Source organism: Falco naumanni, chromosome 1 (assembly GCF_017639655.2).
Source record: "Falco naumanni isolate bFalNau1 chromosome 1, bFalNau1.pat, whole genome shotgun sequence".
Classification (NCBI taxonomy): domain Eukaryota; kingdom Metazoa; phylum Chordata; class Aves; order Falconiformes; family Falconidae; genus Falco; species Falco naumanni.
In genome coordinates, this window is record NC_054054.1 from 119766685 (window position 1) to 119794606 (window position 27922).

Sequence of the window (27922 nt, forward strand, 5' to 3'; positions counted from 1 at the left end):
ATTAGACAATGAGATTGTGAATGCTTTATGTTCCTTGCTGTTAGCTGCCTGTCTGCTGCCTCCAGCCTCTGTAGTCTTTGCCTGGTTGTCTTCCCTCTCTGGATCTGGTTTGACCTGCACTCTTGGGCCTGACTGCAGGGTAGGAGCAGAGAGATAAATACAGCCACCTCATGCTCATGGTAGAATGACATGTAGCCCCAGAGATAGGTGGTGGTGGATATTTGCTGAAGCAGAATTGGGTAAAGAGGAAGAGTAAGAACTGGGAGGGAATGGGCAGAGAAGACCTGGGACTGTTTGCCCTCCTACTGAAGTCAGCCCTGGAATTACAGCTAGAAACTGACTCCCTTTGTCATGTGCAGTGCCCGTGTCTCTGTGTTTTAGCATTTACTTGTGAGCTCTTTGAAGGCATCAGCACCTGCTTTTTTAGGCCTGGGGAGCTGCTGTAATGGCAGCTATTAACATACTGTGTCCTCCTGGTGTTCCTGCTTAGTCACACATGGTAGAAGCAGGTTTGTGGATGTAATCGCATTTCTTTCCGTGAAGCCTGTGCCTGGCAGGAGATGTTGAAGATTTGATTGTGGAGGGAGGTCTTGGGCACTCCAGTCTCAGCGAGTGTTGTTCTGAGGAGCTTGGTAAGAAACTTGACAGTAGGTGAGCTCTGGCCTATCTGTAGGAAGTGAGTAGCAAGGAAGGAAAAGCTCAGGCTGAGGAGAAAGCTGTGGTTGCTTCCCTGTCAGCAGTAGCTGCTGTCAGCATGCTGCTTTTGTGGTAGTCGTGGTTAGGGTGGTAAGTGCATCTTGGTTGCCCTCAAGCCCTGCTGAGATCAGTGCCTTTGTGGGAGGGAAGTTATGCAAAGGGAACCCAGAGCAATGAGGAACAGTCCTTTGATCTGCTTTCCCCAAGTGCAAGGAGGAAAAAGGGCAGGTGGTAGAATTTGCTTATTTAAACCCCAGAAGAGAGACAGCCAAAGTGTGCCAAGTGCACTTGATGCAAACATATTCATCTGGACTCTTGCTCCTGGTCATTTTTGGAGGGTCAGCAGGTGATTTTCAATGGCTGCTTGTCTCTGCAAAGCTGTTTTAACTCTGCCTTAACTGACCACGACAAAGAAGGGCAAATTGCTGCAGTTCATATCCTCAGGTTGCAAAGCAAGAGTTTGGGAGTCATGCCAACAACTGTCAAGGGACCGGGAGTGTTCTGGCTAAGGGAAATAACATTTTTTGGAGCCGCTTTCTTGCTTTCCCTCTGAAAAGCAAGTTGCAGCCATATCCACTTTTGTTATAAACAAGGGTTAATTTGCTGCTCTCCTGCCTTTGTCGTGCAGCCATTTCGAGTCACCATTATGTGGGTGAGCTCAACACGTGGGCCCTGAGGCAGGGTGGAGGTGTTGAGCAGGGCTGAGCCCCTGTGCGGTGGGCTTGATCTGCAAAGGAAGAGCCCTGACCTGAGCTGTGTTTCATGAGATGTGGAGAAAAGGACAGGCGATGGTGATGCATCCAGTAATGAGAACAGAATGTATTTTGGATCCTTTGGCGTTGGGTGACCCTTCCCAGTGGAGGTGGCTAGCACTGCACCTTAGCATGCTCGAGTAATGGTCTTGCTCTGCATGGTCCTCAGTACCTGATGAAGATGAAAGGCCCTCTGTCAGGGGTGCTCCCTGGGGGGGGGGTTGGTATGCACTGTCTGTGTGTCTGGATGCTTCTCTGCTGGTTTCTTTGCTACTGCTAGAGACAGGGGCTGAACTGTCTGGGATACCAGTAGCGCTGACAGCTCTGACTCTTGCCTTCTGTGGCCCAACCTCTTATTCTCCTACAGGACACAGCAGAAGATATCCACTCCATTGACAGCTGTGAGTACATCTGGGAGGCAGGAGTGGGCTTTGCTCATTCTCCACAGCCTAACTACATCCACGACTTGAATAGGTAAGAGGGTCTGCAAAGGCAGAATGGAAGGAAACTGGGCTCAGGAGAGAAGGATCTGGGGGAGACAGGCTCTCCTTGCCTCCTCGGGGATCAGATTCCCAGGGAGCTTTCTACTTGCTCCTTTCTGAGCTAACAGGACTGGCAACAATAACAAAAAAAACAGCTGACCTTTTGAATAGCTTTTTGTAGTATGATATGGGAGTCAGAGTGTCTGTGACAGGAACTGGCAAAGCATTGCTGCTTTGAAAATGCCCAGGAGCTCTACTGTATTTCTTTTTCATAAAGCAGCAATTCTGCTGAGCTTTGTGCCAGTGACGTCAGTATTGCTTATGAAATGAAATGGGCTTAGCTCTGTGTGGGGAGGTCTTTCTAGATGGGACTGAGCATTCCTTATGTGTGTGTTTGTGGTAAGTGATTGTGCCTCCTGTGCCCAGTTCCTGCTCCTGAATGGCTCCAGGCCTTGGCTTCTTCCCTTCTTTCAGGACAGAGCTGCTTAAGCTGCTGCTGACCTGTTTCTCTGAGGCCATGTATCTGCCTCCCTCCTCAGAGAGCAGCAACGCCAACCCCTGGGTTCAGTTCTTCTGTTCTGCGGAGAACAGGTGAGGGTGTGAAGGGTGGGGGACTGGGTGCTAGGGGAGAAATACCTTCAGATCTCTTCCACGGACTGTGTTGGTAACGGGGGACCATAGGACTTACTCCTCCAACATCTAGGAGCTTTACCCTTTTTCTTTGTCCCTGTCTTACGTGCTCCCCATTAGCATCTCTGCTTAGTAGGAGTTATTCCTCAGCAGCAAAAGGAGAGATTGAGCATGGTGCTCACTGGAGTTTGCTGCAGGACCGATCCCTGTCCCCTGGGAAATGGCAGATCCTGTTCCCTGCTGTAGACCCTGTTCCCTCGTGGGGGTGGTGGCGTGGCACTGCAGTGGGTGGCTTGTGGCGTTGGTGGCGGATGGGTGCTGCCCTCTGGTGACGTTGTCTCCTCTGGGACTTTCAGCTCCTCTGGTGACAGTTGGAAAGACAGTTTTGTCTTGCCAGAGCCTAGAGAGCTTTGAGGTTCTTTCCCCTTTGGATTCCTCTGGGAGGCCACACAGCCTTTTTCACCTCCCCTTCCCTCTCAGCTGTAGTTCAGGAGACGGGAGCATCGGTTCTTGTTTCTGGGCTGCTCAGTCGTGGGCCATTGCCATAGGTTAGAGAGGATAATTGTTTTTTGTCATGACCCCAAACACTTGGAGAGAGATGTATGTCCCTCCCCAAGGCCGCACCTTTTGCTTCCTGCTTCTGAGAATGTTTTCTCCTCTGCAGACATGCACTTCCACTCTTCACCTCGCTCCTGAACGTCGTCTGTGCCTACGACCCGGTGGGTTATGGGATTCCTTACAATCATCTGCTTTTCTCTGACTACCGTGAGCCGCTGGTGGAGGAGGCAGCCCAGGTGCTGATTGTCACTTTGGACTATGACAGCTCCACCAGCTCAAGTCCCACTGTGGATGGCACAACCACTGGCACAGCCATGGATGATGTGGATGTGAGTGACGCTGGGATCTGTATTTGCTGCTCTCCTGAACTTCCTGTGGTGCCCTTATACCAGCTTGTATTGAATGCTGACCTGTAGGGCCCAGCACCACTCCTCCTTGTAGGCCGTTATCTCTGGTCCAGTCCTGCTTCTTTTCCTATAGGTCACTAAAGAGCTGTACATAACCAAACCACTAGGTTTTGGTCACTGACTTAAATCAGGAGTGTGTAAGTGAAAAGCCCTTGACTTTACTGTTCCCTGAGGTGCGCTCTCTCCTAGCATATAAAACTGCATCATTCAGAGCAGAAAGCTGAAATGGGAGATGTTAGCCCCCAGAGCCAGCGGTTACCCTTTGACTTCCTGAGCACGCCTTGCTGCCAGTAAGTATTTCACTCATTTTCTTTGAATGCAGCCTCCTGGACCAGACAATCTGTTTGTGAATTACCTCTCAAGAATACACCGAGAGGAGGTAACGTACTCCTGTCCTGAACTTTTTTCCTGCCTGATTTCATGCTGATTGATTGTGTTAGCCCTTGGCCCACCACAGTCTCTTTCCTGGTCTGTTGGCAGGATTTCCAGTTCATCCTGAAAGGGGTGGCTCGCTTGTTATCAAACCCGCTGGTCCAGACCTACCTGCCAAACTCTGCCAAGAAGATCCAGTTCCATCAGGAACTCCTCGTCCTCTTCTGGAAACTCTGTGACTTCAACAAGGTGTGGATCTGCTTCTTTTTGAGCTTTGCCCCACCCTGCCCATTGCCCAGAGCTTGGTGTGGCTCTGGCAGTGGACTGAGCCCTGGTGAAGGGATGTGGGCAGGTAGTTAGCAGTGACGCTGTGGTACTCTGGTCAGCAGCACTGCTCCTAGATGCATGGGCTGGGGGGGGTCTGGCTGTAGGGGCAGCGTGGGAGGGAGGCTGCAGCTCCTGAGGGTCAGGGTTTGAGGCAAATGCTGGAGCAGGTATTATAATAACTCTGCAAATAACACTGGAGTTGAAGAGCTGGTGCATACTCTAGTCTTTCTAACATTCTTGAGAGACTTAATTGGCTGGAGGCTGTCTGTCCTGAGTTCTGCAGGTGGGAGATAAACACAAATATGCTTGTGATTGTCTGAAATACTCTCATTTCTTCCAGAAATTCCTCTTCTTTGTGCTGAAGAGCAGTGATGTTCTGGACATCCTTGTCCCAATCTTGTATTTTCTCAATGATGCCAGAGCAGACCAGTGTAAGTAGGTTATTTTCAATATTTGGAATGATCTGGGCTTGACAGTTGAGCTAGAATGTTTTTAAGATGCTTCCTTCCTACCACTTAGCTGCAATAGCATCTTGAGTGCGTGTTTGTGGCATTCTACAGGCATGGAGTAGAGTGGTTCAGTTAGCTGGGGTTTAATGTTTGTAGCATATGAAAAGCAGGACATGATCACAACACAGGGAAGGGAGATCCTTAGCATGTGTGAACTCGTTTTGAGTCCTTACGTTGAAAACTGTGTCCCTGATCCCATGAAGTGGGAGAAATGAGCACTGTCCTCTTGCCTTAGGAGTAAATCGGGCATAACTCCATCACTGCATAGTAGAAAGAAGTAGTCAGACCTTTCCTACTGTGGTGATGGGTGTGCATCAAGAACATAATGAAAAGTGTGATCTGTCCACGATTTAACGTTGTACTGGGCCCGCAGATGTGCTTGGGAAGGATACTGGTACTGGCAACAGAGGGAGCTCTCTGTGGGTGTCATGGTTTAACGCCAGGTGGCAACTAAGTACTACACAGCTACTCACTCGCTCACCCTGTGCCCAGAGGGGGTGGGGAGGAGAACTGGGGGAAAAGGTACAACTCGAGGGTTGAGATAAGAACCATTTAATAATTGAAACAAAATAATAACCATTGTAATGAAAAGAGGAATGAAGGGGAGAGGAATAAAATCCAAAGAGAAAGGAAATAAAAAAAAAGATGTGCAATACAGTTCTTGCCACCCACTGACTGATGCCTAGCCGGTCCCTGAGCAGTGATTGGCAGGCCCTGGCTAACTCCCCTTGGTTTATATACTGAACATGACGTTCTGTGGTATGGAATATCTGTTTGGTTAGGTCGAGTCAAGTGTCCTGGCTGTGTCCCCTCCTAACTTCTTGTGCCCCTCCAGCTTTCTCACTGGCAGGGCCTAAGAAACTGAAAAGTCCTTGACTTAGTATGAGCGTTACTTAGCACACTGATGTTTTTAGTTGTTGCTATCAACATTATTCTCCTACTAAATCCAAAACACAGCATTGTACCAGCTACTGATAAGAAAATGAACTCTATTCCAGCCAAAACAAGGTAGCGGGATGTCCTTTATCAGGATGTTCTGGTCTGTGCAGTTTTTCTTTTGGTCCCATAGTGTTCCTTCTCTCTCCTTGACTGCCCTTCTGTCTTCAGGAGCCCACCAGCCTCACTGTGATGTGTGAGGTTTTTTGTGGGTTTCGTTGTTGTCTTTTTTTTTTTCCTGCAGCGCGAGTGGGCTTGATGCACATTGGGGTCTTTATCCTCCTGCTTCTCAGTGGGGAGCGTAACTTTGGGGTTCGACTCAACAAGCCGTATTCTGTACGAGTGCCTATGGACATCCCTGTCTTCACGGGGACACATGCAGATCTACTCATCATAGTGAGTATAGCTCCAGCAGTTCTTTTCTGTCTCTCCTAACTCCTGTTTCATACCTCCACAAATAATTGTCCTCCTTCAATATACTTGTCCTTCCTACTCAGCCCCACTGAGTAGCTAGAAAGTGCATGGGATGCATCCAAGCACCGGTGGGGTCTTTGTACACTGTTAACATGAGGTGATGTGTCTGGTAGGGTGCATGTGTATGAGATGCAATTCCATCTACATGAGGTGATCCTAAAGAACAGGATCCCGGATGATGCTGGACTGGTGTCTAAAGGACTCTGGGACTGGCTTGAGTGGGATGGGTGCATGGCCTCTATCAGACTTGATTGCAGGTGGGGAAGGCAGGAGGTCTGACTGCATTGCTGGCTCTGTCCCAGGTAACCAGAACTGTGTGGGACACTTCTGTCAGAATGGGAGCAACAGCGATACCAAGCTCAACCCTTCAGCTTTGGGTTGCTGCAAGGTTTCATTCACCTTTCAGTCTGTAGTGCCGAGGGCCACGATGCTGCCTACAAACAGCTGTGTGTTTTGCAGTACCAGCCTTAGGTGGTACCCTCCTGTCATGTTACTGCTAGTTTACCAGAGAAGAATCTCTCAGCAGCTTCTGATAAACCTCCAAATGGAGATTCCCATTAGAAGGAGTAGGAAGAAATGTGCCCACCAGAACTATTCTTGACACTGTGTTTTGCTGTTACATTCCATTAATCTTGGATCATCCCTGTATTTTCATTGTGCTGCAGGCTTTCTCTACAGGCATGCCAGTTAGAGGTGGGAAGGCCAAGATTGGGAATGTCTGAACTGGTTGTGAGGCAGTTGAATCTTCCTGTGTCTGAGGGTATAGCTAAGAAAAATAGGACAAACATTTGAATTAGAAGTTTGCACTAAAATCAAATGTGAAATGATTAGTTTTGTGGCATTTCAAGCAGCTATCGTTAGGGTTCAGAGTCAAAATCAATGGAGGTGAAGATGTTTCTTATTTCTTGGCGGTTTATTTTTGTCTCAGGTTGCCTGTGCGTTTTGGAACAGCTCACAGTCAGTTTCTGTTTGTAGTGTTGTAGAACCCTAATCGTGTCCCCAAAGGATTCCTTGTAAATGAAAGCTTGTACTCCTGGAGCTCAACTCTGCAGTGAGAGCAGCCTTCCCCACCTGTGTAATTGTGGAGTGTGCAGGGCCCTGCCTAGGAAGGAATGGTGTCAGGAAGCGATTACTGTGGGGGTGGCACTGGTTTTGGTTGAGAGGGTGCTTTCAGTATGGTACTACCTTGCTCAAGAACTCCTTCCTTACCGTAGGTCTTTCACAAGATCATAACTAGCGGGCACCAGCGGCTGCAGCCTCTCTTTGACTGCCTGCTCACCATCGTTGTGAACGGTAAGCACTGTGCATGGCGTGGAATCACAGCCCACAGAGGCGACAGCTCTGGCTGCTCTTGCTCCCCTCTCCCTGCGCTCCTACTTGTGCCCCTTAAGACGGACCAGTGTCAGTGGCTGCTGCTGGAAACTGATCCTTTCGAGTCTGGAGCTGGAGGGTGCCAGCTGCAGATCAGACCTGCTTGCGGGGTTGTTGCCTGGGCTCAGTCAGGTGGGGCAGAGGGTGGGATGGCAGAGTCCCTAGAGCCCCTCTGGGGTGGCAGAAGGGCATTTGCCAGAAGGCCCGCTGAGGGTGGTTGGTAGTGCTGTTCCTTTCCAGCAGGGAGTGCCACCTTCCCGCAGTGGCGTCCCTTGGGCTTAGTGAGTGTCCAGGTGGCTCCAGTGTGTGAGCTTTTCAGGAGGCACACCAGAGATGTTGTTACTAGTATAAAACTACGCAAGACTCTCCAAAGGCAGAAATGCCTGCTTTTACTAGGCAATTTCTCAGTTTCATTTTTATATTTGGAAGTGTTTCTGTGGGACCCTGTTGGGCTTATCTATTCCATGAGGCTTTCCCAGAGGTGCAGGGTGAGAAGGTGGTAAGAGCAACATTTTTAGTGGTGTACTTATGTGAATAAATAAACCTTGGTTCTTTCTTCAGTTCTAATTTCTTTGCCTTCCACAGTGTCTCCGTACCTGAAATCTCTCTCCATGGTGGCTGCTAACAAGTTACTGCATCTCCTGGAGGCTTTTTCCACCACCTGGTTCCTGTTCTCCGCTGTCCAGAATCACCATCTTGTTTTCTTCTTGCTGGAAGTTTTCAACAACATAATTCAGTACCAGTTTGATGGTAAGAGACTGCTGTATTTAGTTGGTTTGCATTTGTTTAGTCCAAGAGAACATGAGATGAAAGTTCAGATGAGAGAAGGGGAGAAGTGTAGAAATAAGTTACATGGAGACTTGCCGAAGATTGACAAGTTAGTAGGTAATCGATGTTGGCTCCTGACCCAGACAGATTGGGTTAGAGCAAAATGAGATGGCAGCTAATTAGCATAGCCTCAGCCTTCTGCAGACCAAAAGATGAGGTGGGCAGAGGAGAAGAAGTAAGGAAAGTGTGTGTAACACTGAAGTTGTGCCTGGCTGGATGCTGCTGTGAAACGGCTCATGTTGCTCAGCAATGTAGGTGGGAGGACAGAAGAATTTCCATCTCATTAAGTGTTTAAAAGTGCCTCCCAATTCTGCTGTGGCAGGTCACTGGAGCTGAAGACCAAACAGCCTCATCCAAACCAAGTTTGGCACTTGCTGCCTTTCCGGGAAATGCCTTACGCTTTCCCTCTTAAAAGCATGATAGTCTTTTAGTCTTTTACCTTTAAGGGGCTCAAAGGCCCCTTAACCCGCTGAAAACTTATTTGCTTTAAAAGTGCAAATCAGGAGTGGCCATTCTGCTTCCCTAATGGAAACCTTGCAAGTGGTGGTTGCCAGATCCTCAACCAGCCTTTGTGGCTGTGACTTGTGTTTTATGTTAGAGGATGGTTTAATTCTGTTCTCTGCCACCTTGCAGACAGTAAGAATTCGGACGTTTTGGCTCTGGTATTTCAAGCCTGTTTCTCCTCAAATGGAATGCCTCCGGTTTGTTTTGTGAAGTCTTTTGGAGATGGAGAAATGTTGAATCTTGGCTAACAACCTTTTCTTCCATATAGGTGCTAGTATGTGGTTTAAACTGTTCTTTTTCTTCTCCGTTGTTTGAATGTCAGTTTCTAAGCCGTTTCTTGTCGGCCTTCTAGCCTAGGAAGGATTTCACTGAATGTCCTGCACTGCTTTGTAATGGATAAGACTATATCGTTCTGCAATTTTTTCTTGTGCCATTGCCTTTATGGGTGGAAGCATGGTCCTCTGAGCTCGTGGGGTCTCCACAGTCACGCTTCATGTGCCCAGTGAGCTGTGCTGTGTTGACGGAGCTCTTTGAGTCTTTTCTCCTCATTTTGTTGCTGTGATTCCCAGGGAACTCAAACTTGGTCTACGCTGTTATCCGCAAGCGGAATGTATTTCACCAGCTCGCCAACTTACCCACAGACTCGCAGTCCATCCAGAAAGGTCTGCAGCGCAAGAAGAAAACTCCTGAGCCTATTTCTCGCACTAACTCCCAGGATGGGGTCTCCATGGAAGGGTCACGTCCTGCTGCCCCTGCTGAACCAGGGACACTAAAGACTAGTTTGGTGGCTACACCAGGTGAGCTTTAGTTTACCTTTGTAACAGGAGAGAGGTTTGTTTTCTCTGTGAGATACTGTGTGGACTCACCCTTTCACTGGGTGTGGAAGAGATTAAGAGTTTACATCTCCAAATGACTTACTGCCTTTCAGTCTCAGTTTCAGATCAGTTTGCCCAAGCTGATCACAAGTTGAAGTAAACTGTCTTGAGTTTCTCTTGTCTCAGGCTTAGTGTCCACGTGGCCATTTGTCCTAATCTTTGTTTTGCCTCAGTTTAATTATATCAGTGTGAACCTGTGTTTCTCTTGCACCAGGGGGTGTTTTCCTAGAGGCAAACAAACTCCTTTGGGGTGGTGAAATCAAGGCTAGATCTTGCTTTACCTGTTGAAAGGAGAGCGTTTCAGATGTCAGCAGATGTATAGGGTGTCTCTGCATGGTAGGGCAGAGAAGAATCCCCTGCTTTTGATAGTATTTAAATCACTTGTGGTTTTGAGGTGTTTTTGTTTCTTGCCCCTTTTGAACACAGGCATTGACAAGCTCACGGAGAAGTCACAGGTGTCAGAGGATGGGACCATGCGTTCACTGGAGCCTGAGCCTTCACAGCTTCCACCAGAGGGTACCCCACCCTCAGCTGTCAGTGATGGGGAGCCCTGGAGTGGGGTAAGGGCAGATACTCTGGTGTGTAGGGAAGGTCTAGGTTGTGAAATGAACCAAAAGGGGGACTTAGAAGGAGAGACCTGGTTGGGCCACTGAAGAAAGGCATCATATTAGAGGCAGTATGCCCACATGCACTGCACTGGAAAACACCATGGTTCAGAAGTACTCTTGCATCATCTTGGGTGTTTCATGTTTGTGCTAGTGACACAAGAGCTAGGACAGTAAAGGAGTGAGCTTTCTCCACGGTGGAAGCAACTGAGCAGCAAGTGCATAATTGCAAAGGGATGTGTTCCTGATCTGGAGGCTTTCGACTGGGGTTCTGACTGCTGCTTCTTTTTCCTCGCCCTTCTTTCTGGGATGGAAAGCTCTACCAGAATCTTCTGGCTGGCTGGTGTTGTGAACAGTGCCCTCAGAGTGGTGGCTGCTTGGCCATGTAGACAAGATGGAGGCTTTGTGGTCTGTGAATCAAGGCTGTGCTGATCTCCTAGGCTCTGGTGGCAATGTCAGCCTTCTGATATTTGCTAATTTTCCTCATCAAGAGCTATTAAACCGCTCTCTTCCAGTTTCAGTGGAGCAGTAGTCTTTTATTCCTCTCTGTCAACTCCTCAGTTCATGTCCTTTCCTGGCCAGTATCAAAAACCTCTAGGCTGTCTTGTAGGAAATTGAGGGCTGCCCTGCATGTCCTCTCCTCCTTCAGCAAGTCCACATTTATACACCTAGTGCTACCTCATGCTCTGCCTGAGCATTTGATGTCCGGTGAGTTTCAGTGAGAACGTTGCATCCACTTGCACACGGGAGGCATGGCTGCCGTGGGGTGGAAGGCATAACTTTCCCAGCTTTTCACCTCTTAGTTTTCTCTGGGATGGCCAAATTGATGCACCAGCTCTCACTGGGTGCAGAGCAAACTGGGCAGGAAGAGATGAGCTGGGCTGGGGATGGTGCATTGTATCATGGGCTGCTATGGACCAGTGGTGCTACAAGAATCTTTTGGTCTGTTTTGCTGTCGACATGCTTTTGGCTGGGACAGTACTGTAGAATCAGGGTCCCAAGAGGGGGTGTTCGCAAAGGCGCTGCAATCTAGCAGAGCAGGCTGAAGACTCCTACATTCTACCCTTATGTCCTGATCCGTTCTGCTTGCGTGTGAGCACATGTGGGCCTTTAGTCTCAGACAGACAGTTGCCCAGTAGCTGCCCTGCCTGGCTCCAGCAGTGCTATTTACATATCTGAACATTTGTGGGCTGGTGGCCAAGAAGAAACCAGGAGGTGGAGGGCAGTGAAGCAGCGGGTGTGGGACATGCTCTGGGGAGAATCATCACTCCTGTTACATGGCACTTCAGGTAGCACACCTCTGTCTCCAGGGGCTGTGGTGTTTCATACTATCTGAACACTGTCTTTGTTCTGTGCTCCAACATGTGTCCAACCTACTGAGCTGAGATAAATTAATAAGAGATGCTGGATAAACTTTAGGATACCCACCCTTATGACTGATGTAATTTCCTTCCTTTATCTGTTGAAATGTTCTCCCCTTATCAGTCAAAAACATTTCAAAAGTGTCTCATAAAATGTTCAACAGTCTCCATGTTTCAGTGTAATTCCATTGTACCTTCCATAAATGTGTCAGCTGGCTGCCAGCATTTGGATGGCAGCTGTGAAGGGGGGGCAAGGGCTGTGGGAGAGTGAGGAGAAAAGAGGAAGAGGGTGGGGTCATCTGAAGGAAATCGGAGTTCTTTATGTTTTTATGAATTTTATTTTTAGAAGCTTGATGAGGACACGGCACTGAAGCAGAACAGGCTGAACGATAAGGTTGTACCTGCAAACATAGCAAAATAATATTGCTGTTCAGATTTTTAATGAACTGGAATGAACGGAATTCCCAAATATCCCAGAGCCAGTTTTACTTACCCTTCCTGGCCTTTCCCGGTACCAAATGAAGGCCCCTGGTCAGCAAGATGTCTTAAGCACACAATTATGTTGTCATTAAGTGAGATCTTGGCTGAGAACTTGCAGAAGGAAGATTTTTCTTCTTCCAGCAGCCCATGAAACATAATCACGGGTCATTACATCACTGTGTCCAGCAGCTGGCTTGAGCTGTTCCCCAGTCAGAAAAGTACTGGTATAGCACTGTCAGCTTCCAGTGGATTGCAGCACAGCTCTGCCCCGAGCCTGCTGTTTCTAGTTGTGAAGGTGACGTGTGAATGAAGCCATGGGTGCAGAGGTGCAGGGTGGCTGCTGGAAGGAAGTGCTCTTCCCATTTGTTTCGTAGAAAAGTCAGCTCTAGGCTGTAGTAATGAATGGTCAGGGTGCATTGCAAAAGGAAAAAGCCTTTCCATTTTTACCTTGTGCAGAGATTGATAGTGATTTTAAAGGGTTATTTCTTTCCTTCCCGCCGTGAATATGGAAAGCTGGGATGCTGCTAATGTCTTCTGTATAAGAGAAATGAAAACAGAGTGATGGTGAGAATAATAAGAGAGAATTGGGCCTTTGACTTTTGACCAGAGCTTTTAAAAAAGTGTCTAGTGATGGTGTTTGTGTTTGGGGGTTTGAGTGTGTTATTCCTGAAGGGGAAGGGATTGTTAGGTAAGAGTTTCTGAGACCCCACCCTTGGAAAAACGCTGTTTAAGATATTCTAGGATGGACACCAAAATTCCTAGAGATAGTACACAGAGGTCTGAAAAGCCTTTAGCTGTTTAATCGTCATATTAAAAGAAAGCAGCATGCCTAAACAGTCTTTTTATCGGTCCCATTTTAACTCTCCTGCTGTGGATTGTTCCAACAGTGTGTCAGTAGTGGTGACTGGAGTTGTGACCTTGCTGCGTGGTCCTACAGCTTAACTCCATCAAATATTGCTACTCAGTGGGTCAAAGCATGTGGTTTCAGTGAATGAATGTCTGGTGGCTTTGATCTGTTCTAGGGACAGGCTGAGCTGTCTTTCCCAGCAGTGCTCTGGAAAAGCTGCGGGGAGAGTCAGCAGAAAATGAGTTGTATTTCTTGTTCTTGTGTGATTTGCTTTTGTTTGTTTTTTGTTTTTTTTGTGGTTTTTTTTAAATAATATTTATTGATAGGAGGCATCACATCCCCGACGGGATCGAAGGCGTCTCTCTAGTGCATCCTCCAGTGGACAGTGGGCCCCAACTCCTGACTGGGTAAGAGAATCTGGACAGAGAAAATAAGTAATGAGGCAAAGAGTTGTGGCAGAAATGCCACACACACCTTTCCTGTGCCAGCAGAGACTCCCCTAGAGGAGCATTTCCTCATGGGAAATGTATTTGACGTATGGTCAAAGCTCCAGAAACTTACTGCCATCTGCAAAGAAGTATTTTGTTTTACCTGTTTTAAACCAATGCCCTGCTAGCTTCATTGAGTGGCTCATAATTCTAGTGCTCCAGGATTTATTGTGTTGCTGTTGTGCACTCAGTTCCTCCACCACCTTTGTGACACTTTATAAACCTCGTTTGTTGTAGATATAGTGGAGATAATTGTAGAAAAACTACTAAGGCCCTGTGGGCTTTTTGACTTACAGGTGATGTCTTGGAAGTCAAAGCTTCCTCTGCAGACAATCATGCGGCTCTTACAGGTGCTGGTCCCTCAGGTGGAGAAGATCTGCATTGACAAGTAAGTACATTTGCGGAGGGAAAGGGCTGTGCAGTGTGTGAAGAGTTCTGTGAGGTTGGCAGAGTTTGAATTGGGAGGGCCTGCAGGCGAAACCTTGTAAAGTATAATTGAAAGCGCCACAGTCTCAGCAGAGGTGATGTTACTTTCCTTGCCAAGCTTCGTGTTTGTCTGATCCCTTCTCCACTCTTTTTACAGTGGAGAGTACATGTGTTCTTGGTGGCTGTGGTTGCCAGCTCTGTGTCTGTGTGTGTTTTAGACTGGTACTTTGTGCTGCAGCAGTTTTGGGGGTGACTGTGTGACATGCTAAGGATGTTCCTGATCTGTCTCTTTGCAGGGGTCTCACTGATGAATCGGAGATCCTCAAGTTCTTGCAGCATGGCACACTGGTGGGGCTGCTACCTGTACCTCACCCCATCCTCATTCGCAAGTACCAGGCTAACTCGGGCACTGCCATGTGGTTCCGGACCTACATGTGGGGAGTTATTTACTTGAGGTAAACCAGCTGGGTGTGATCTTACTTGGTCTTTTCCAGACTTTGCAGGGGGCGGCTGTAGAGAGAATTGCATGCATTTGGCCAGCTCTGGGTTGTGTCATATTTACAGGATAGAAAGATGGTGTTCCCTTGGAAGAGACTAGGATGAATCAGCTGCTCCAAAACTTCGAGCAGGTGACGTGAAGGGAGTTATTCTGGGAGTACTGCTTGTTTGGGAACTGGCAGCAGCAGGGAATAGAAAAGCTGCCTAGAGGGGATGGTGCAGGGATTTCATGCAAAGCTGTGGCTTTGTGGGTTGTTGTAGGTACTGTCATCTCTTTAATGTGTGTAGTCTCTCAGCCAGTGATTTCCTCTTTTGCAAAGTTGAAGTTGTTCTGTGTAGTCAGCTCCTGTAATCTTGGCTGGGAGATCAGAGTTCTGTGTACCTGGCCACAGAAAGTAAAGTGGCTCTTGTCTTTCTCTCTCAGGAATGTGGATCCTCCTATCTGGTATGACACAGATGTGAAGCTGTTTGAAATTCAACGGGTCTAAGAGAGCACTTACCTCTACTGAGAGAAATACACTGGATCTAAGGACTGCTGTGCGCTGCTTCATCACAGCTATTCCTGCATTTCACATCCAGCTGAGAGACCAAAAGGACAATCACTTCATTTACCTCCCTGTCATTTAAAGCTTTAATTGGGACCTGCTTGGACATCCCTCCCCCCAGCTCACTTCTTTTCCCTTACCCTTCACCATGAACCTTGAGTGAAAGATGTCTAAGGGATTGTCCATTGTTGTGGTTGCACTAGAAATCAGACTGTCCTTAGCTCTTCTGTTACTCTTTTGCTCCTGGATGTGGTTTGGAAACCAATCTGACCCTGTCCTTGCCCTGGTCAGAGTCAACATTTAATTGAAAAGATCTAGCTGTAAATTGAGTGCAAGGGAGAAGCTGCTATTCCTGCAGGAGATGGGGTTTGGAAACTGCAGTTACTTTCCTGTGGCTCCATAAAGTTTCCAGGGCATCCCTTCTGGCTGCAGGTGTCTCCCTGGTGTCTCAGTTGCATATTGGTAGGGAAGTCTTTCCCATCCAAATGATGGGAGAAGGTGCTGAAGGAAAAATTGGTGTCTCGGTTCTGACTCTCTCTACTCCTTTCCTGGAAAGCTGCTTAAGAAGTTTTGTAGTAGCCGGTGCTTTAGTGTGGCATGAGAAGCTTTTCCTTGGCTTCCAGGCCCAGCAGCTTGTCCTTCATGGTGGGCTGTTGCAGTGTGGTGTGTGTCACTTTGGAAAGCCCTGCTTAAGCCATGTGAGCGCACAGGGAGGAAGGGACTGGCTCAGTGAGAACAAGGAGAAGAGACGTGACTGTTAAAAGTCTTCTCCCGTTGACTGAAAGGACAGTGTCACTTGGGTTTGAAAGGAACCATATCCTTCTGTCTTTGCCTGGCAGGCTGATGCAGTGCAGGGAGTGGAAGGGTCTTTTGCACACTACTGTCTAAGGCAGGGGATTGAGGGAGGCACTCAGGGAAGCTGGAGGAATTTGGAAGTTGTAGGAGGAAGAGCATGTCCATGTCAGTAGGGAGTGGAGAGTGCTGAGGCAAAGTTCAGTTCTTCAGAGCATTTTGCTAGCGACTAAGCAGATCTTGAATGTATTGGGTCCCAAGCACGTGCAGTCTAGGAATCCGGAATTAAATTGGTGGGAGACCCACTGTTGCTGTCTTGGTTCAGCAGCCTGGGGTTGCACATTGGTAGGCAGACACATCCTGGGGTTTGAGTCAAATTTTATATTATGCTGGGAGGAGCTGCTGTCTTAGACCTGTGTGGTCTGCAGGCAATGAAATGTGAGGGCTCCTGTCATGAACTGAGACCTTTCCCTCTCCACCAAAGTTTAGTCCTTGGTGCTCTGATGTTCAGGCTCCTGGGAGGATCACTGGCTGTGAGCTGCTTGCCACAGCTTAGAACCAGTGACATCTCCATGGAAACTGGTCCTCACACCTTAAAGTAGGGGGACAGGTATGGCACACGCTTCTGTGTCTTGTAACCCTTGCCTAAATTTTGAAGCTAGAGTGATAGCAACATGACCATCCTCTCGTAGAGAGTGCTGCTCTAGTGTACTGCTGGCTCCTGCTGGCTTATAGTAGGTGGTTTCCTCCTTAGTGGACTGTAGTCCCAGGCCAGTAGAAAGCTGAAATAAAACCTGAATGGTTTTCTGAAGGATAGGAAATGTATGAAAGAGAGAGAAGTTACTCCCCCACCCACCTCCCATCTCCAACCCACTTTGCCATCTAGCACTACTCCCATCCTGACCCCATCTCTGCTCAGATGTGAACAGGGTGAGGTCTCTGTTTTACTTGGAATCTCTCATATGTAAGAATGTGACTTGGTGGGGCCAGCCTCTGATTGTATGGCACTTGCAGCTCCCAGCTGGAACGGGGCATCCTGTGTCCCATGTGCTTGCCTCTTGCCTCCCGTGGATCTGCTGGTTCTCACAATCTCTTCTGTCCTCTCTTTTCTGCTTTGTTTCTTTGTGAGTTCCTCTGGAAACCTTTTTGTTTGTTTCTTGGTGTTTGGAGTCTGATCTTTGTTCTGTGGAAATCAACTTGCACTGTAAACTATTTGCTTACTTACAGAGAGAAAGATAAAGATTATCTGAAACATGTAGTTGGTTGCTTACTTTTTCCCAGAGAGAGGTTTATAATCTTGTTTGTCTTATGCTGGGGTGTTTTGTGCTACTAGGAGACCATGTGCTGGCTTCTTGTGCAGTCTGGATTTTTGCTTTTTGTAATCAGAAATGAAGATAAGACTCCTGAAAATGAACCTGAACTTTGTGGTTTTGGCCACTTCATCATCAAAGGGAGCTGCCTCAAAGGGTACAAAAAAGGAACTAGATCAAACAGGATCAAGTTTCCTGACTTTGGACTGTGCACTAAAACCTTTATGCATTTGAGACCCATGAAACGGGCACCCTGGGCCTGGGAGGACTCTGGAAGTGCTCGTGGGTGGCAGATGACAAAAAATGGTGGAGCAGGTTAAGAGTCATGTCATGGCTGTGTTGGATCCAGGACTCACAGCTAGCTCGCTTCTCGCTAGGCTTTCAGATGACTGTGCCTAGCCCCGCTGTCAGCCTTGGAAAGGAGCTGAAGGCAGTTTTAATTGCATGCAAACTGTGTTCATGGTTTTAGCCCTCCTGGGCGTAGACACAAATCAGTCCAGAGGTAGAACCTGCTTAAGTGAAAGGGCTGAAACTTTGGACCCTACACTTCTCTTTGGCCTGGAAGAGTGCTTTTGCTGTTGCCTGTTGTGGGATTTCTTACCTTCTGCTGTGTTAGAACTGGGTTGTGTTAGGAAAGGACGTAGAGGACCTTGACCACTTACCTGATCTAGGGTGTCTGCGGGTAAGAGTTGGAGCTGGTGGGCTTTATTCTTGTTTTCTGCTGATCACGTGTTCAGTAGTCCATCTGATTGCCAGCAAGAAATCGCAAACCAACTTCTTTTTCAGCCCATGCTTGTACATAGTACCTACAGGACTCAGTATTTATATTTCAGTGGGAGACCTCCAAAGTAATTTTCTCAGTGGAGGCTCAGTAACATAAACAGTTTTATCTGTTACACTGAGATAAAATCCAGGACATAGGTTTGCCCATGAAGTACATCATTGCCTCCAGACTGTCAGTAACTGGGAAGAAGGTTTGAGATCATGTTTATCATTTGAAAGGTCCAGGCCTTGGCATCTATCTCCTGTAGATCCCTTGGTACAAATGGTGACATGAGAATAATAATTAACTTTATTGAAGCCTAATTTATCCAGCTGTTATTTCTCATGACATATTTCTGTTGACACAGGCCTAAGGAAAAACACTTATTGGGCAAAGTTCATGCTCGTGCGATCATTCTCACTTATAGTTTCACAGAAAGGTGGTAGCGTTGCCTGAGTGCTGAATCCGGAGGGGAGTGGGATGTGTGGGGTCAGGAGTTCCTGGCTCTCATCACTGTTACTGTCTTAGAGATTTTGCTTTTCTAGGGGATCACAAAAAAACCACCCCTAAGTAGGCCCTGATCCTAAACCCACACTGCTTCTGAGATTGATTTATAGAGAAAAGAAACAATAACATGGGTGGGTTTTGTACCGTGCCACTTTGGCCATGGTTAAGAGTCATGAAAGATTTTGATTGATAGTAAAACAGGGCCTGCCCTTCAATCTCATATAACCTCTGCATGCAAGAATGGTCAGTGTCAGTTGACATTGAGTCTGGTCTTGGAGTGCAGGGCAGACCCAGAGATTTCACAAGATACATGTAAGATTTCAATCTCTTTATTTCCATTCATCAGGCTCTGGTTTTGGGACCCATAGTCGCAAGCCCCCTTTGCTCTCCCGTGTGCTTTCAAAGCAAGCGTCTCCTATGGAAAGGTACTAACGGGTCTTTGATCAGGCACCGTGCTGTGCAGGTGTGTTCCTGATGCACAGTGCACCTTGCAAAATGTTTGTGGATGTGCAAAGCAGCAGGGAGGATCGGAGTGTTGGGGTAGGGAGGGATCCGCAGTGGATTTGGCAGTAGCTCTTTCCTGAACGAGCTCTGCCTGCAAGGGTGAAGCCTTTGCTAGTGCACGCTGGTAATAACATCGTGCACGGGTAGCATCAAGTAAAGATTGGCCATAGTATTTCTCTAGTGTTTCTCACTTGGGGCTCTGTGAGTGCCTGTGAGGAAAAATAGCGTTTATTGTTGGTTAAGGCAAGATAATGCCGTATATCTATCTAGTTTTGATAGTGGGGAAATCCGCACTGAACTGGTGCGGGTCCAAAGACCTGTCGTGCCCTTCGGTACTGAGAGCTGCAAGAGCTGGGCACTAAATGGGGCTGGGTCCTGTGGGACTCGCACAAGTTGGTGTGCCAGATGTCAGCACCAGGAGCAAACGGAAATAGTTCCTGTTCTGGCCATCAAAGTAGCTACCAACATCTCTTTGAAAAATTATACATACAAAGTGTACGTTTGGTTCATTTCTGAATGACTGTGGCTGTATCTGCTTCTGGTGCAGCTGGTACTGATAGGTTTCTTCTGTAGTGGAGGGTGGCAGGCTGGTGGTCCTTGACTCTGGATATTTGAAGCGCTGTAGAGTGTAGATCAGTCTTTGTTGCTTTTGTTGACGGCTGCTCTTGCATTCTTTTATCTGGAAGATTTGAATAGGAGCTGGTAAAGTCCCGCTTGCGACCGTACAGCATCCACTGGCAGACTCCTGTTAAGTACCAGCGTGCGTGCTTCCTTAGAGCAGTAAGGCAGTTTGTTTATGGGCTGTGAGTCTGTTCTTTATGGAGAAAAATATAGATAAACCAACCTCTTTTTCTTCTGAAACTCACAGACATGTTGTGCAAGGAGAAGTCAAAGCAGAAGCCAGAGGGAAAAAGCTCAAAAGCTTCCGTGTGCATATCCACTGCTTACTGCATCTTTGTTCAGCGTCATTGTTTCACCCCAGAGGCTGGGGTGGGGAGTCAGCTCTGTTCAGGCTGTGATGTAGACCTCCAGGAGTCCCCCGACGGAGTGCATTCGGTAGAACACACCCAGTGGGAGGCCAAAGTTCACGATGGCAAACCAGGTGGAGTAGCCGTAAAATGACTTTTCCAGTCCATTCTCGAAGACGGGGTGAGCCCCAAATGTGGGCATGACCCACAGCTTAAGAGGTGTAAGGAAAAAAGAGCAGAAGTCAGAGGATGACACTGTCTCCTACCTGCACTCTAATCTCAGCACTGGCTCAAGCTGTTGTAGGAATATTTCAGGAGTATTGGGGGAGTCTCCCTGCCAGGGAAGAGAAAGAAAATCCCCTAGTTAAGTGGCTGACTCCTTGCTGTAAGTCACATCCTGCTGAATTCCTGGAAACCTAATGATAAGCCTTTTCTGCCCCAGCTGGCTTCATTTTTCTACAGGATTTCACTGTTTCCTTGGCCAGTTTGTTTTCCCTGGGTTAAGGCTGCAGTGAAGATCCACGTTGATTCAAGATCCTGGAGCACAGTGTACTTTTATCGGGTGAGTTTCAATTCTGGAGACTCACGTTTACACAGACTCCCTGCTGGTTTCTCCACCTACCTCCTGAAACACCCTTAATGAGTTTAACTTTTCCAGAGGCTAAAATTTTGGTGTCTATGGATTTATTGGCTGTCTCCTTCCTGCACCCAGAAAGCCTAGCCGTATTTGACTCTAAGGTTAAAAGGGAGACCTTATAGTTGAGAGAGTGGGGTACTAATAGCAAAATGATCTTGACTTGCCTCACTAGAAACTTGTTGGGCAAGAGTTGTCTGGAATTAGCAGCCCAAGAGAGAGACACGGGGAGCATGTCTGTATGGCAGGTTGTCATGGCTCAGCCAAGCTGCGATACAGCAGAGCGCGCAATACTTACTATGATGTTGCACAAAACTAAGAAGAACGAGATCTCCCTTAATGCTCTTCTCTTCCAGCTCAGGTGGGAGTAGCTATGGATATAGGACAGCGAAGCTTTCCGGATCTCCTGTCCCAGCTCCAGCATGCTCACTCGTCTCTGGTTGTAGGCTTCATGATTCTGCTGCTCTTTCATTTCTTCCTCTTTGCCGGGAGACACCTCTGTGTGCCTCCGTTGGCTGCTTGTCATGGTGTCCTCTTCATGAGGTGGCTCTGAAGGCACTGCATGCTGCCCAGCATGCTCTGGGTGTCTGGTCTCAGCTGCTGCCACAGAGGGCTGCCGGTGAAGCCCATCGATGATGAAGACATTTTGGGTGATGTTCTGAAAGATGAGGAGGACAGAATAGGACAGGATGAGGCTGTTCAACAGGTCCCTGGGGTCAGTGGCCACAAGGGCAACAATGGAGAAGTAGGACATGCCAATTTGGCCAAGGGCTGCCCCCATCAACAGAATCACGTCCAGGCTGCGGGTTGGGTTCTTCAGCGTGTCCAGCTCCCTTTTTTCCAAGGCGTGGATGATTGTCCCAATCACTGCGCCCACACTCATCAGGGGCAGGAGCGCAATGTAGTAAGAATAATACATCACGAAGACCTGGCGGTCGGGGGCTGAGCCGGTGGCCTGGATCTGGTACATCATGAAGACGCAGATCCCGATGATTACGGCAGTGGCGCCCAGCAATGGCCCGAAAACCACCCCCTGGAGCTTGAACTTGGGCTTGCTGTGAGGGACGTGGTGGTGGCTGATGCGTCTCCCCACGTTCTTCCACATGACGTACAGCACGGAGCAGCAGACGAGGCAGAACTCGGTGTTGAAGGGGTAGAGCAGGATGTAGCCCTTCTGGAAGATTTTGCAGATGGTTGTGTTTGGGCATGTGCATGAGGCAGTCTCGTTGCCTGGAGCATGAAAAGAGGAAGGCAACAATTAAGAGGGAGATGGCCTGGATTTCATGGCTGTCTTTGGGAGTTTCTTGCATGCAGCGACAATTCCGTATCTCAGAAACAAGGATCAATAGAAGTTAAGTGATTACTACTCTGTGCTCAAGGCTGTGAGGATTCAGAGTAACAGGGTTTAGCAAATGTTTTCTCCCCCCCCACACACCCCCCTTGAAGGTTTTCTCCACTTGCAGCCCATCTCGAGACAGCTTCCAACAACAGGGAAGTTGCAGCATTTGGGGAACCGGTTGTGATACCAGAGTCCCTGAGATCAAGAGCCGCTGTCTCCCTAGAAGTCGTCTATGTCGGCCTGATAGAAACACAGATGTGGAAAAGGAGCCTTGCCTGCAAATCGCTGCTCCACCTCCCGCAGCTGAGACTCTATCTCCATGTGAATGGTGTCATTGGTCACGGCCAAGAGCCAGAGGAGGAGGTTAGTGGCTATGGTCAGCATCAGCCCGCACCTGGGAGAAGAGAAAGGTCAGTGTGTTGCCTGTGGAGACTGTGTCCACCTGCCACGTGGTGCTGCCATTTGCTTCTCACTTACCCATGCACAAATGCATGCAAATACAGTCTATTTGTGCCTGTTCTGCATATGGGCATCGGTGCGTGACTTTGCACACACAAACACAGCTGAGTTACCTTCCTGTCTGGCTGTTTGCAAAGGAGCAGGGCAGGCAATGTCCCTCACTTAGGGGAGGGAAGCCTGAGACATCTCCCAGTGATGGGAATGGGGAGGCCATCCCCCCCTCACCCTCCAGTCAGCGAGCTGGTCCCCGAGCCATGCAGCAGGAAGGTGTTTGGGGTTAGGAGGGAGCAGCAAGCTTTGCAGCAATCCGAGGCACAAATGAAAACCGAAGGGAGCTGGTGAGCCCAGGTCAGTGGGAGGAGGATGGGTCTGGTCAAGTCCTAGCTTGGCTCTTGTGTGATGCAGAATATAGAGAGTCTGTGTGACAGCAGATGAAGACAGTTCTAGCAGGAATAACGAGATCATAAGCAGACAGAAGAGTTTCTTTAGAGGAGCACAAGGGAGTTGCTTCCCCCTCTCTGTACCTGGTGAAGTTGTGCTGGACTTGGATGCAGTCCTTAGAGTGATGCCACAGAAAAAAGGCCTGCAAATCAATAACGACAACACCGTGAGCAGGGTGATGCTGGCAGCCTGCTACATGCCTGGAGGAAAGGGACTGGCAGGCAAGAAGGTACATGCCCGAGTGGGAGTAAACCTGCTGCCATGCAAGAGGCACAGGGACATGTGTGCACCCGCATCTTGGCGTGTGCTGGCATCCTTAGGTGACAGCAGCGTGTGGGTGCCTGCCCGTAACGCAGACCTAGATCTGCTTTTCTCTGTCTTGTATGTACGTGGGTATTTGCTTCTGAGATGGGAACTACTTCACTTCTCAAATATGGCTTTGGGTCTGCAAAGAAGAGGGTTGGTACGAGAGTAACAAGTTGCAAAGGGTGTGAGAGATCTTCGCGCACAAAGGATTTTGTTGGGGGATGTGCAAATGGAGAGAGGGGCTGGGTCTCAGACTGGTGCGCAAAGACACCCCTGGCAAAATCTGAAATTTCATCTCCTCTCGCCCTACTTGGCTTCAAAATAAACTCCTTTGGATCCTACAGTACAGCAGGTATTGCCAGAGCGATTTCTTTCTAATCTTACTACTTTGTCTCTGTCTGGCATATGAGCGGTGTGGGTGGTAGTTAAAATGACATGTGATGCTTTAGTGCCTTTTAATACTCATGAGAGTGCCTCATGTGCACCCACTTTCCACCCCTTGGACTCTTGGGAATGGGGCAGAGAGAATAAGCAAGCTTCCAGAAGGGTAAGGTGCAGTACCTGGGTGCAGATAAAAAGGATTTCAATGGTGGGGAACACTATTTCCACTCCGGATTTGCACTGGATGAGAATTGCGCTGTAGCCAATCTGAAACACGTTCAGGAGGATGCTGAAACTGCCAAACAGCAGCACTGACCCTGGGCAAACAGCAAAAGCATCAGTAAATAAAGACATGCCGGTGGAGCATCTGAGCCTGGCTGGGGACTGGAGACCTTGTGCATCGTGGATCTGGGTGGAGCTGGAGGCTTTTCTGCCTGGAAGTTTCATGATTTTGAGATAAGGGGACAAAGGGGAGCCTGATCCCTGAACCTGGTTGTGTGCTTTGGCTTGTTTAAGGTGTTGAGACAACACAAGGTATTTTTTTGTACTTGGATACAAGGTGGGAACAGGGTTTTGGTCTTTTCTGTGCAATCTGGGGTAGCAGAGCTAAGGTAATGGCCGGTGATGGTTTCTGCCTTGCAGAGAAACTGCAGGATGAATGCAGCTCTGCTAAGGCTTTTGGCAGCACCAGTCTGCAGAAGTTACGACCCTTTGATTGTTTCTGTCCTTTGCCTTGGACACCTCTCTGCAGCTTTAGATGCTCCTGTACCTTGCAGCTTTCCTCCCTTTTCCATGCTTAGTTAACAAGACTGTGTGCTAATTAAAAACTCCATAACAGACCTGGGCTGCTTTGGGAAGTGTCATTTCACAAAGTGGAGCAACTACTGATGGGATATCTCCCATGAAAGCCTGGGTGTCACTGGGGTGTGACTCGCTGGGCAGGAATCTTCCCCTGGAAACAAGGCTGCTGTGATGTTAAACAGGGATAATGGTGGCATGGGGCTGCTGACACCCTTGGAGGGTAAATGTGGGCAAATCTCACGTTGCAGAGTGGCTGTGCCTAAAACCTTTCCTACGTGTCTCCCACTGTGCTCATTTGCTGGGCTGCAGGTGGGAGATGCCTGGGTTCTGCTTTGGGAAGGGACCACAGCAAAGCTGGTCTGGAGGCTGAAGGGAAGCCAAGTTCAAGACTGTCCTGGCTGCTTTGGTCCTTCTCTGTGGCATCCACTGTGCCCCTGTCTCCTCCAGCATCACACCGCAAGCTGACAGGGCACTGGGAGCTTCCCAATGGAGCCATCTTCTATGGCTCCTAGCTCCTTTAGTAGTGGGGGAAGAATTTCTTTATCTTCCAAGTACTGAGAAGAAAGGAAAAGGCAGGAGAAGATAAATAAAGGAAGAACTTACCCCTAATCCAAATCGGCCCAGCATGGGAATCCCGGTACAGCACCGCGTGTGGCTGCCGACTGGTGCCCAGCAGGTAGTAGATAATCCAGCACAGGCACAAGACCTTGAGGATGGAGAGCAGGATCCAGACATCCGCCAGTGTGATGGCCACGTGGTTGAAAATCATACTGCTGATGAAGGCGCTGCCCAGAAACACCACATTCATGGCCAGCAGCCCTGAGAAGAGCTGCCCAGCTTTCTGAGCTTGCCTGTCCCTCTGCTGCACTGACGAGCAGTGACGGTACAGCCAGAACTTCTCGTAGTGGATTGTGGAGGTGTCTGGGGGGGTTGACGCTGACCTGCTCTTGCAGTGATGGCAGGGTTTTTGCCTTGAGACTCTGTTGTCCGACATGGCTCATCTGCCTGGAGGTCACCTGTTGCGTTGAACAAAGAGGTTTAAAGTAGGAAAGGTGGTGGCAGATATACGGAGATGAGAGGTTGTGTGCTCTGCTGTAAAAGCCACTTGTGTGGCGACCTCCCTTCCTTGCTTTGCAGCCTTCCCTTCCGTCCCCAGAAGCTGGGTGAGGGGGGAAAAGAGATTAGTGTTTAGCCCAGTTTAGGCATTACAAATTTCCTGGCAGACAGAGTCGTTGCAGGGCACTGAGGAAAAAGCCATTTTGCCAAAAGCTGGCCAGAGACACCTATATTAAAACGGGTATTTGATGTCTCTGCCCTGCCCCACCAGTACTTGGAGCTGTGGGCACCAAAGATGCCCAAACAGTTCCCATCCTCACCTTTCACACCTCCTCTGCGTACAGCCCTGGATTCAAGTCCCCTCCTTGCCCTTTGTTGCAGTAAGGCTTGGGTGGAAATACAGAGCGAGCTCAGACCTGCTCTAAAATTCAGAGCTGTTTGATTTTGGTTGCTGGGTCCAGCCTCTTCTTTGTGTTTTTGGGCTGTGAGAGTTATGCCACACTCCTTGTGTGGGTCACGCAAACTGTGGCGGAGCTGGAGAGAATAAAAAGAGGATCTGTAAGATTTGGTCTAAGCTGCTGGGAAAAGACCAACCTCCTGCCCAAGCAGGCTGAGGCTGGGGCAAAGCTAATATCTGGTTTTCTTTCTTTTTCTACTTGTAGCACAGAGCTGTGAGCACAGGATGCAGAGGAGTTTGAGAGATTGACCCAGGTAGATGGAGCCTGGGAGCTTTTCCATCTAGCTTTTGGAAAAATCTTGGTAGGACCGTATTGGCCATGAGAAAGAAATCTTGCTCGTAACACAGCGATCAGGCATGATCAGCATCTCTATGAATGTGCGTTTGGAAAGGGGCTTTCGCTCCAGGGAGTGACTCTGGCTGTGGCGGGGGGGGTGGCTGGAGCGAAAGCAGCCCCCCCCGAGATGTGTTTGTGGGTGAGCGGGAATTACATGTAGTTGTCTGCCAAAGGGTTGAAATTCAGTGTTTCCCCGCTTTTGCATGTGCACTGAGGTGCTCTGTCTCCCTTGGGTCTCTGGGGACTCGGTGCACTTCTGTTAGTGGAGGTTGATCCTAAACTCTTCCCCATTTGGCTCCAGAACTCTCCTAACTTAGTAGTGCAGGAGCAAACGCCTTCTCCTCTCCTAGGGCTGTAGCTCCTCTGCTTTGGGGTCCAGGGAGGGAGGGGAGAGGCTGTGAAATCAGATGGCTCGGATGGAACCCCCCCCCCCCACCCCGGGCTGCACTGGGAGGTACCCATGTCCCCGACCCCTGGAGCAGGGAGCAGCCGAGCCCCAGCCCTTACCTCCCTGCAGTCTCCTGCCCGCTGGGTGGGAGCAGCCGCCGGCACAGCCTGGGATACAGCCGATGTTAAAACCGCTGGCTGGAGGGCCGCCGGGATGCATGTGAGTCTCTCCAATGGACCAAGGTGTAGGCAGAAGCCGCCAGGACTGCTCCCAGCTGAATGCGGCCTCTGCTCCCAGCCCATTGATTTTTATTTTTTTTTTCCCCTACCTTGTTTACTTTGGGTCTATTATTGTCATTACATTAATTACTCAGTCAGAAGCTCTTGGCTCTGCCAAGGGCAGCCAATGGGGTTCGGCTCCTTTCTACACCTGCTGGGTTGCCCCATGTCGGTAGCCTCGGCACAGGATGTGCCAACTGGTAAAACCACAAGCTGCGGTGACTAATGTGTGCCAGGGCTCGGGCGAGTGTAGAGCTAATCTCCTGGCATAGACTTGTGCTGGGAGTGCTTAGCCACACTGCTTTGGCTAAAATCCACTTGACTCCCCCTTTCCCTTTTTTTTTTAGGTAGATCCTAAGATAATTATTTTTTTCTCAAGCATACCATTGTTTCGTACCTTTATCCACGGCGCAGATACCCAAACTGATGCAAAAGGCAAAACTCACAGTCCAGCCTCAGTGCAGGGATGACAGCAATTTGATGTGCTGCTGGCAGAAAGGTTGCTTCTTTTGGGGATGATGGATACAACCTATTAATGCTGACTTCAGAGCTGGGCCCCCATGTGCAAACACCACAGCCTCAGCCACGCGGCACTGAGGATGCTTCAGGTCCAAGCTGTGCTGTTCCTCTTCCCACCCCTGTTGCAGGGCAAACTGATTTCTCTGTTGGGTCTCTGTGGTGAGCTGATCCCCCTCATTTTGTGGCTAGCTATGGGGATTTGGCATTCCTGGCTGAGTTGGTGAGCCTAGGAGATCCATCAGGAGAGGACGGACCTCCGTGGAAGGAGAGGAGTTGCTTGTGTGTCCCGAGATGAACTTCCAGTCCCTGGGGTTCTAGCAGCTGGCAAACATGTGACTTGGGAGTTTGAAGCCATGAAACACTTCCCAAGAAGCTGATTAGGGGTAGGAGTGGGTAGGAGAGCACAGGTTATCGTGCCTTGGGGATATGACGAAAGGGACAGGAAACAAGAGTGAAAGGGCCCCATTGCTCCTGGGTGAGAACACCCGGTGTGTGTGCTGCTGCAGCCGTTGCATTTAATGTCTGCCAGCAAAACAGTCACGTTTAATGTCTGAGCAAACCCTCGCCCTGCTGTGGTGGCGCCTGGAAGCTTTGATCTGGGCAGGTTTTCACGTGTACCCATGGCTAGCTTTGTTCTGCCTTCCCCCAAATCGTCAGCATCTCCAGCCCGCTTGGATGACCGCGTCCTTGCTTTGATGCTCTGGGATCCCC

The 27922-nt window shown here is 48.9% G+C and overlaps 2 protein-coding genes across 4 annotated transcripts in view; one reads left to right on the plus strand and one right to left on the minus strand.

Annotated features, from left to right (window-relative positions):
• Positions 1-17021, plus strand: part of HID1 (HID1 domain containing) — a 31879-nt gene extending 14858 nt beyond the window's left edge. For 2 of the 3 annotated variants that reach the window (XM_040581738.1, XM_040581740.1), the window contains exons 5-20: positions 1816-1922; positions 2405-2521; positions 3225-3447; positions 3848-3904; positions 4006-4146; positions 4565-4655; positions 5914-6065; positions 7358-7436; positions 8100-8264; positions 9416-9643; positions 10148-10281; positions 12034-12081; positions 13341-13421; positions 13799-13890; positions 14225-14383; positions 14851-17021. In XM_040581738.1, coding sequence (XP_040437672.1) covers positions 1816-1922; positions 2405-2521; positions 3225-3447; positions 3848-3904; positions 4006-4146; positions 4565-4655; positions 5914-6065; positions 7358-7436; positions 8100-8264; positions 9416-9643; positions 10148-10281; positions 12034-12081; positions 13341-13421; positions 13799-13890; positions 14225-14383; positions 14851-14914 — 1938 coding nt within the window. In that variant the 3' untranslated portion in view covers positions 14915-17021. The remainder of the gene's footprint in view (positions 1-1815; positions 1923-2404; positions 2522-3224; positions 3448-3847; positions 3905-4005; positions 4147-4564; positions 4656-5913; positions 6066-7357; positions 7437-8099; positions 8265-9415; positions 9644-10147; positions 10282-12033; positions 12082-13340; positions 13422-13798; positions 13891-14224; positions 14384-14850) is intronic. The other variant, XM_040581739.1, reaches the window with a different exon arrangement.
• Positions 16885-25185, minus strand: OTOP3 (otopetrin 3). Its single transcript, XM_040581741.1, has 6 exons — positions 24780-25185; positions 23556-23692; positions 22772-22830; positions 22064-22182; positions 20748-21679; positions 16885-20026 (listed from the first exon to the last, which is right to left on the minus strand). The coding sequence occupies exons 1-6, from the start codon at positions 25168-25170 to the stop codon at positions 19856-19858; spliced, it is 1809 nt and encodes a 602-aa protein (XP_040437675.1). The 5' UTR covers positions 25171-25185; the 3' UTR covers positions 16885-19855.
• Between the last annotated feature and the right edge of the window lie 2737 nt (positions 25186-27922).

Coding starts and splice junctions, on each gene's coding strand:
- OTOP3 (XM_040581741.1), bottom strand. CDS start 25,170: ATGTCGGACAACAGAGTCTCAAGGCAAAAACCCTGCCATCACTGCAAG. Junction 21,680..22,063: donor GGTGGAGCAGCGATTTGCAG/GCAAGGCTCCTT, acceptor TTCATGCTCCAG/GCAACGAGACTGCCTCATGC. Junction 20,027..20,747: donor TAGTTTTGTGCAACATCATA/GTAAGTATTGCG, acceptor ACACCTCTTAAG/CTGTGGGTCATGCCCACATT.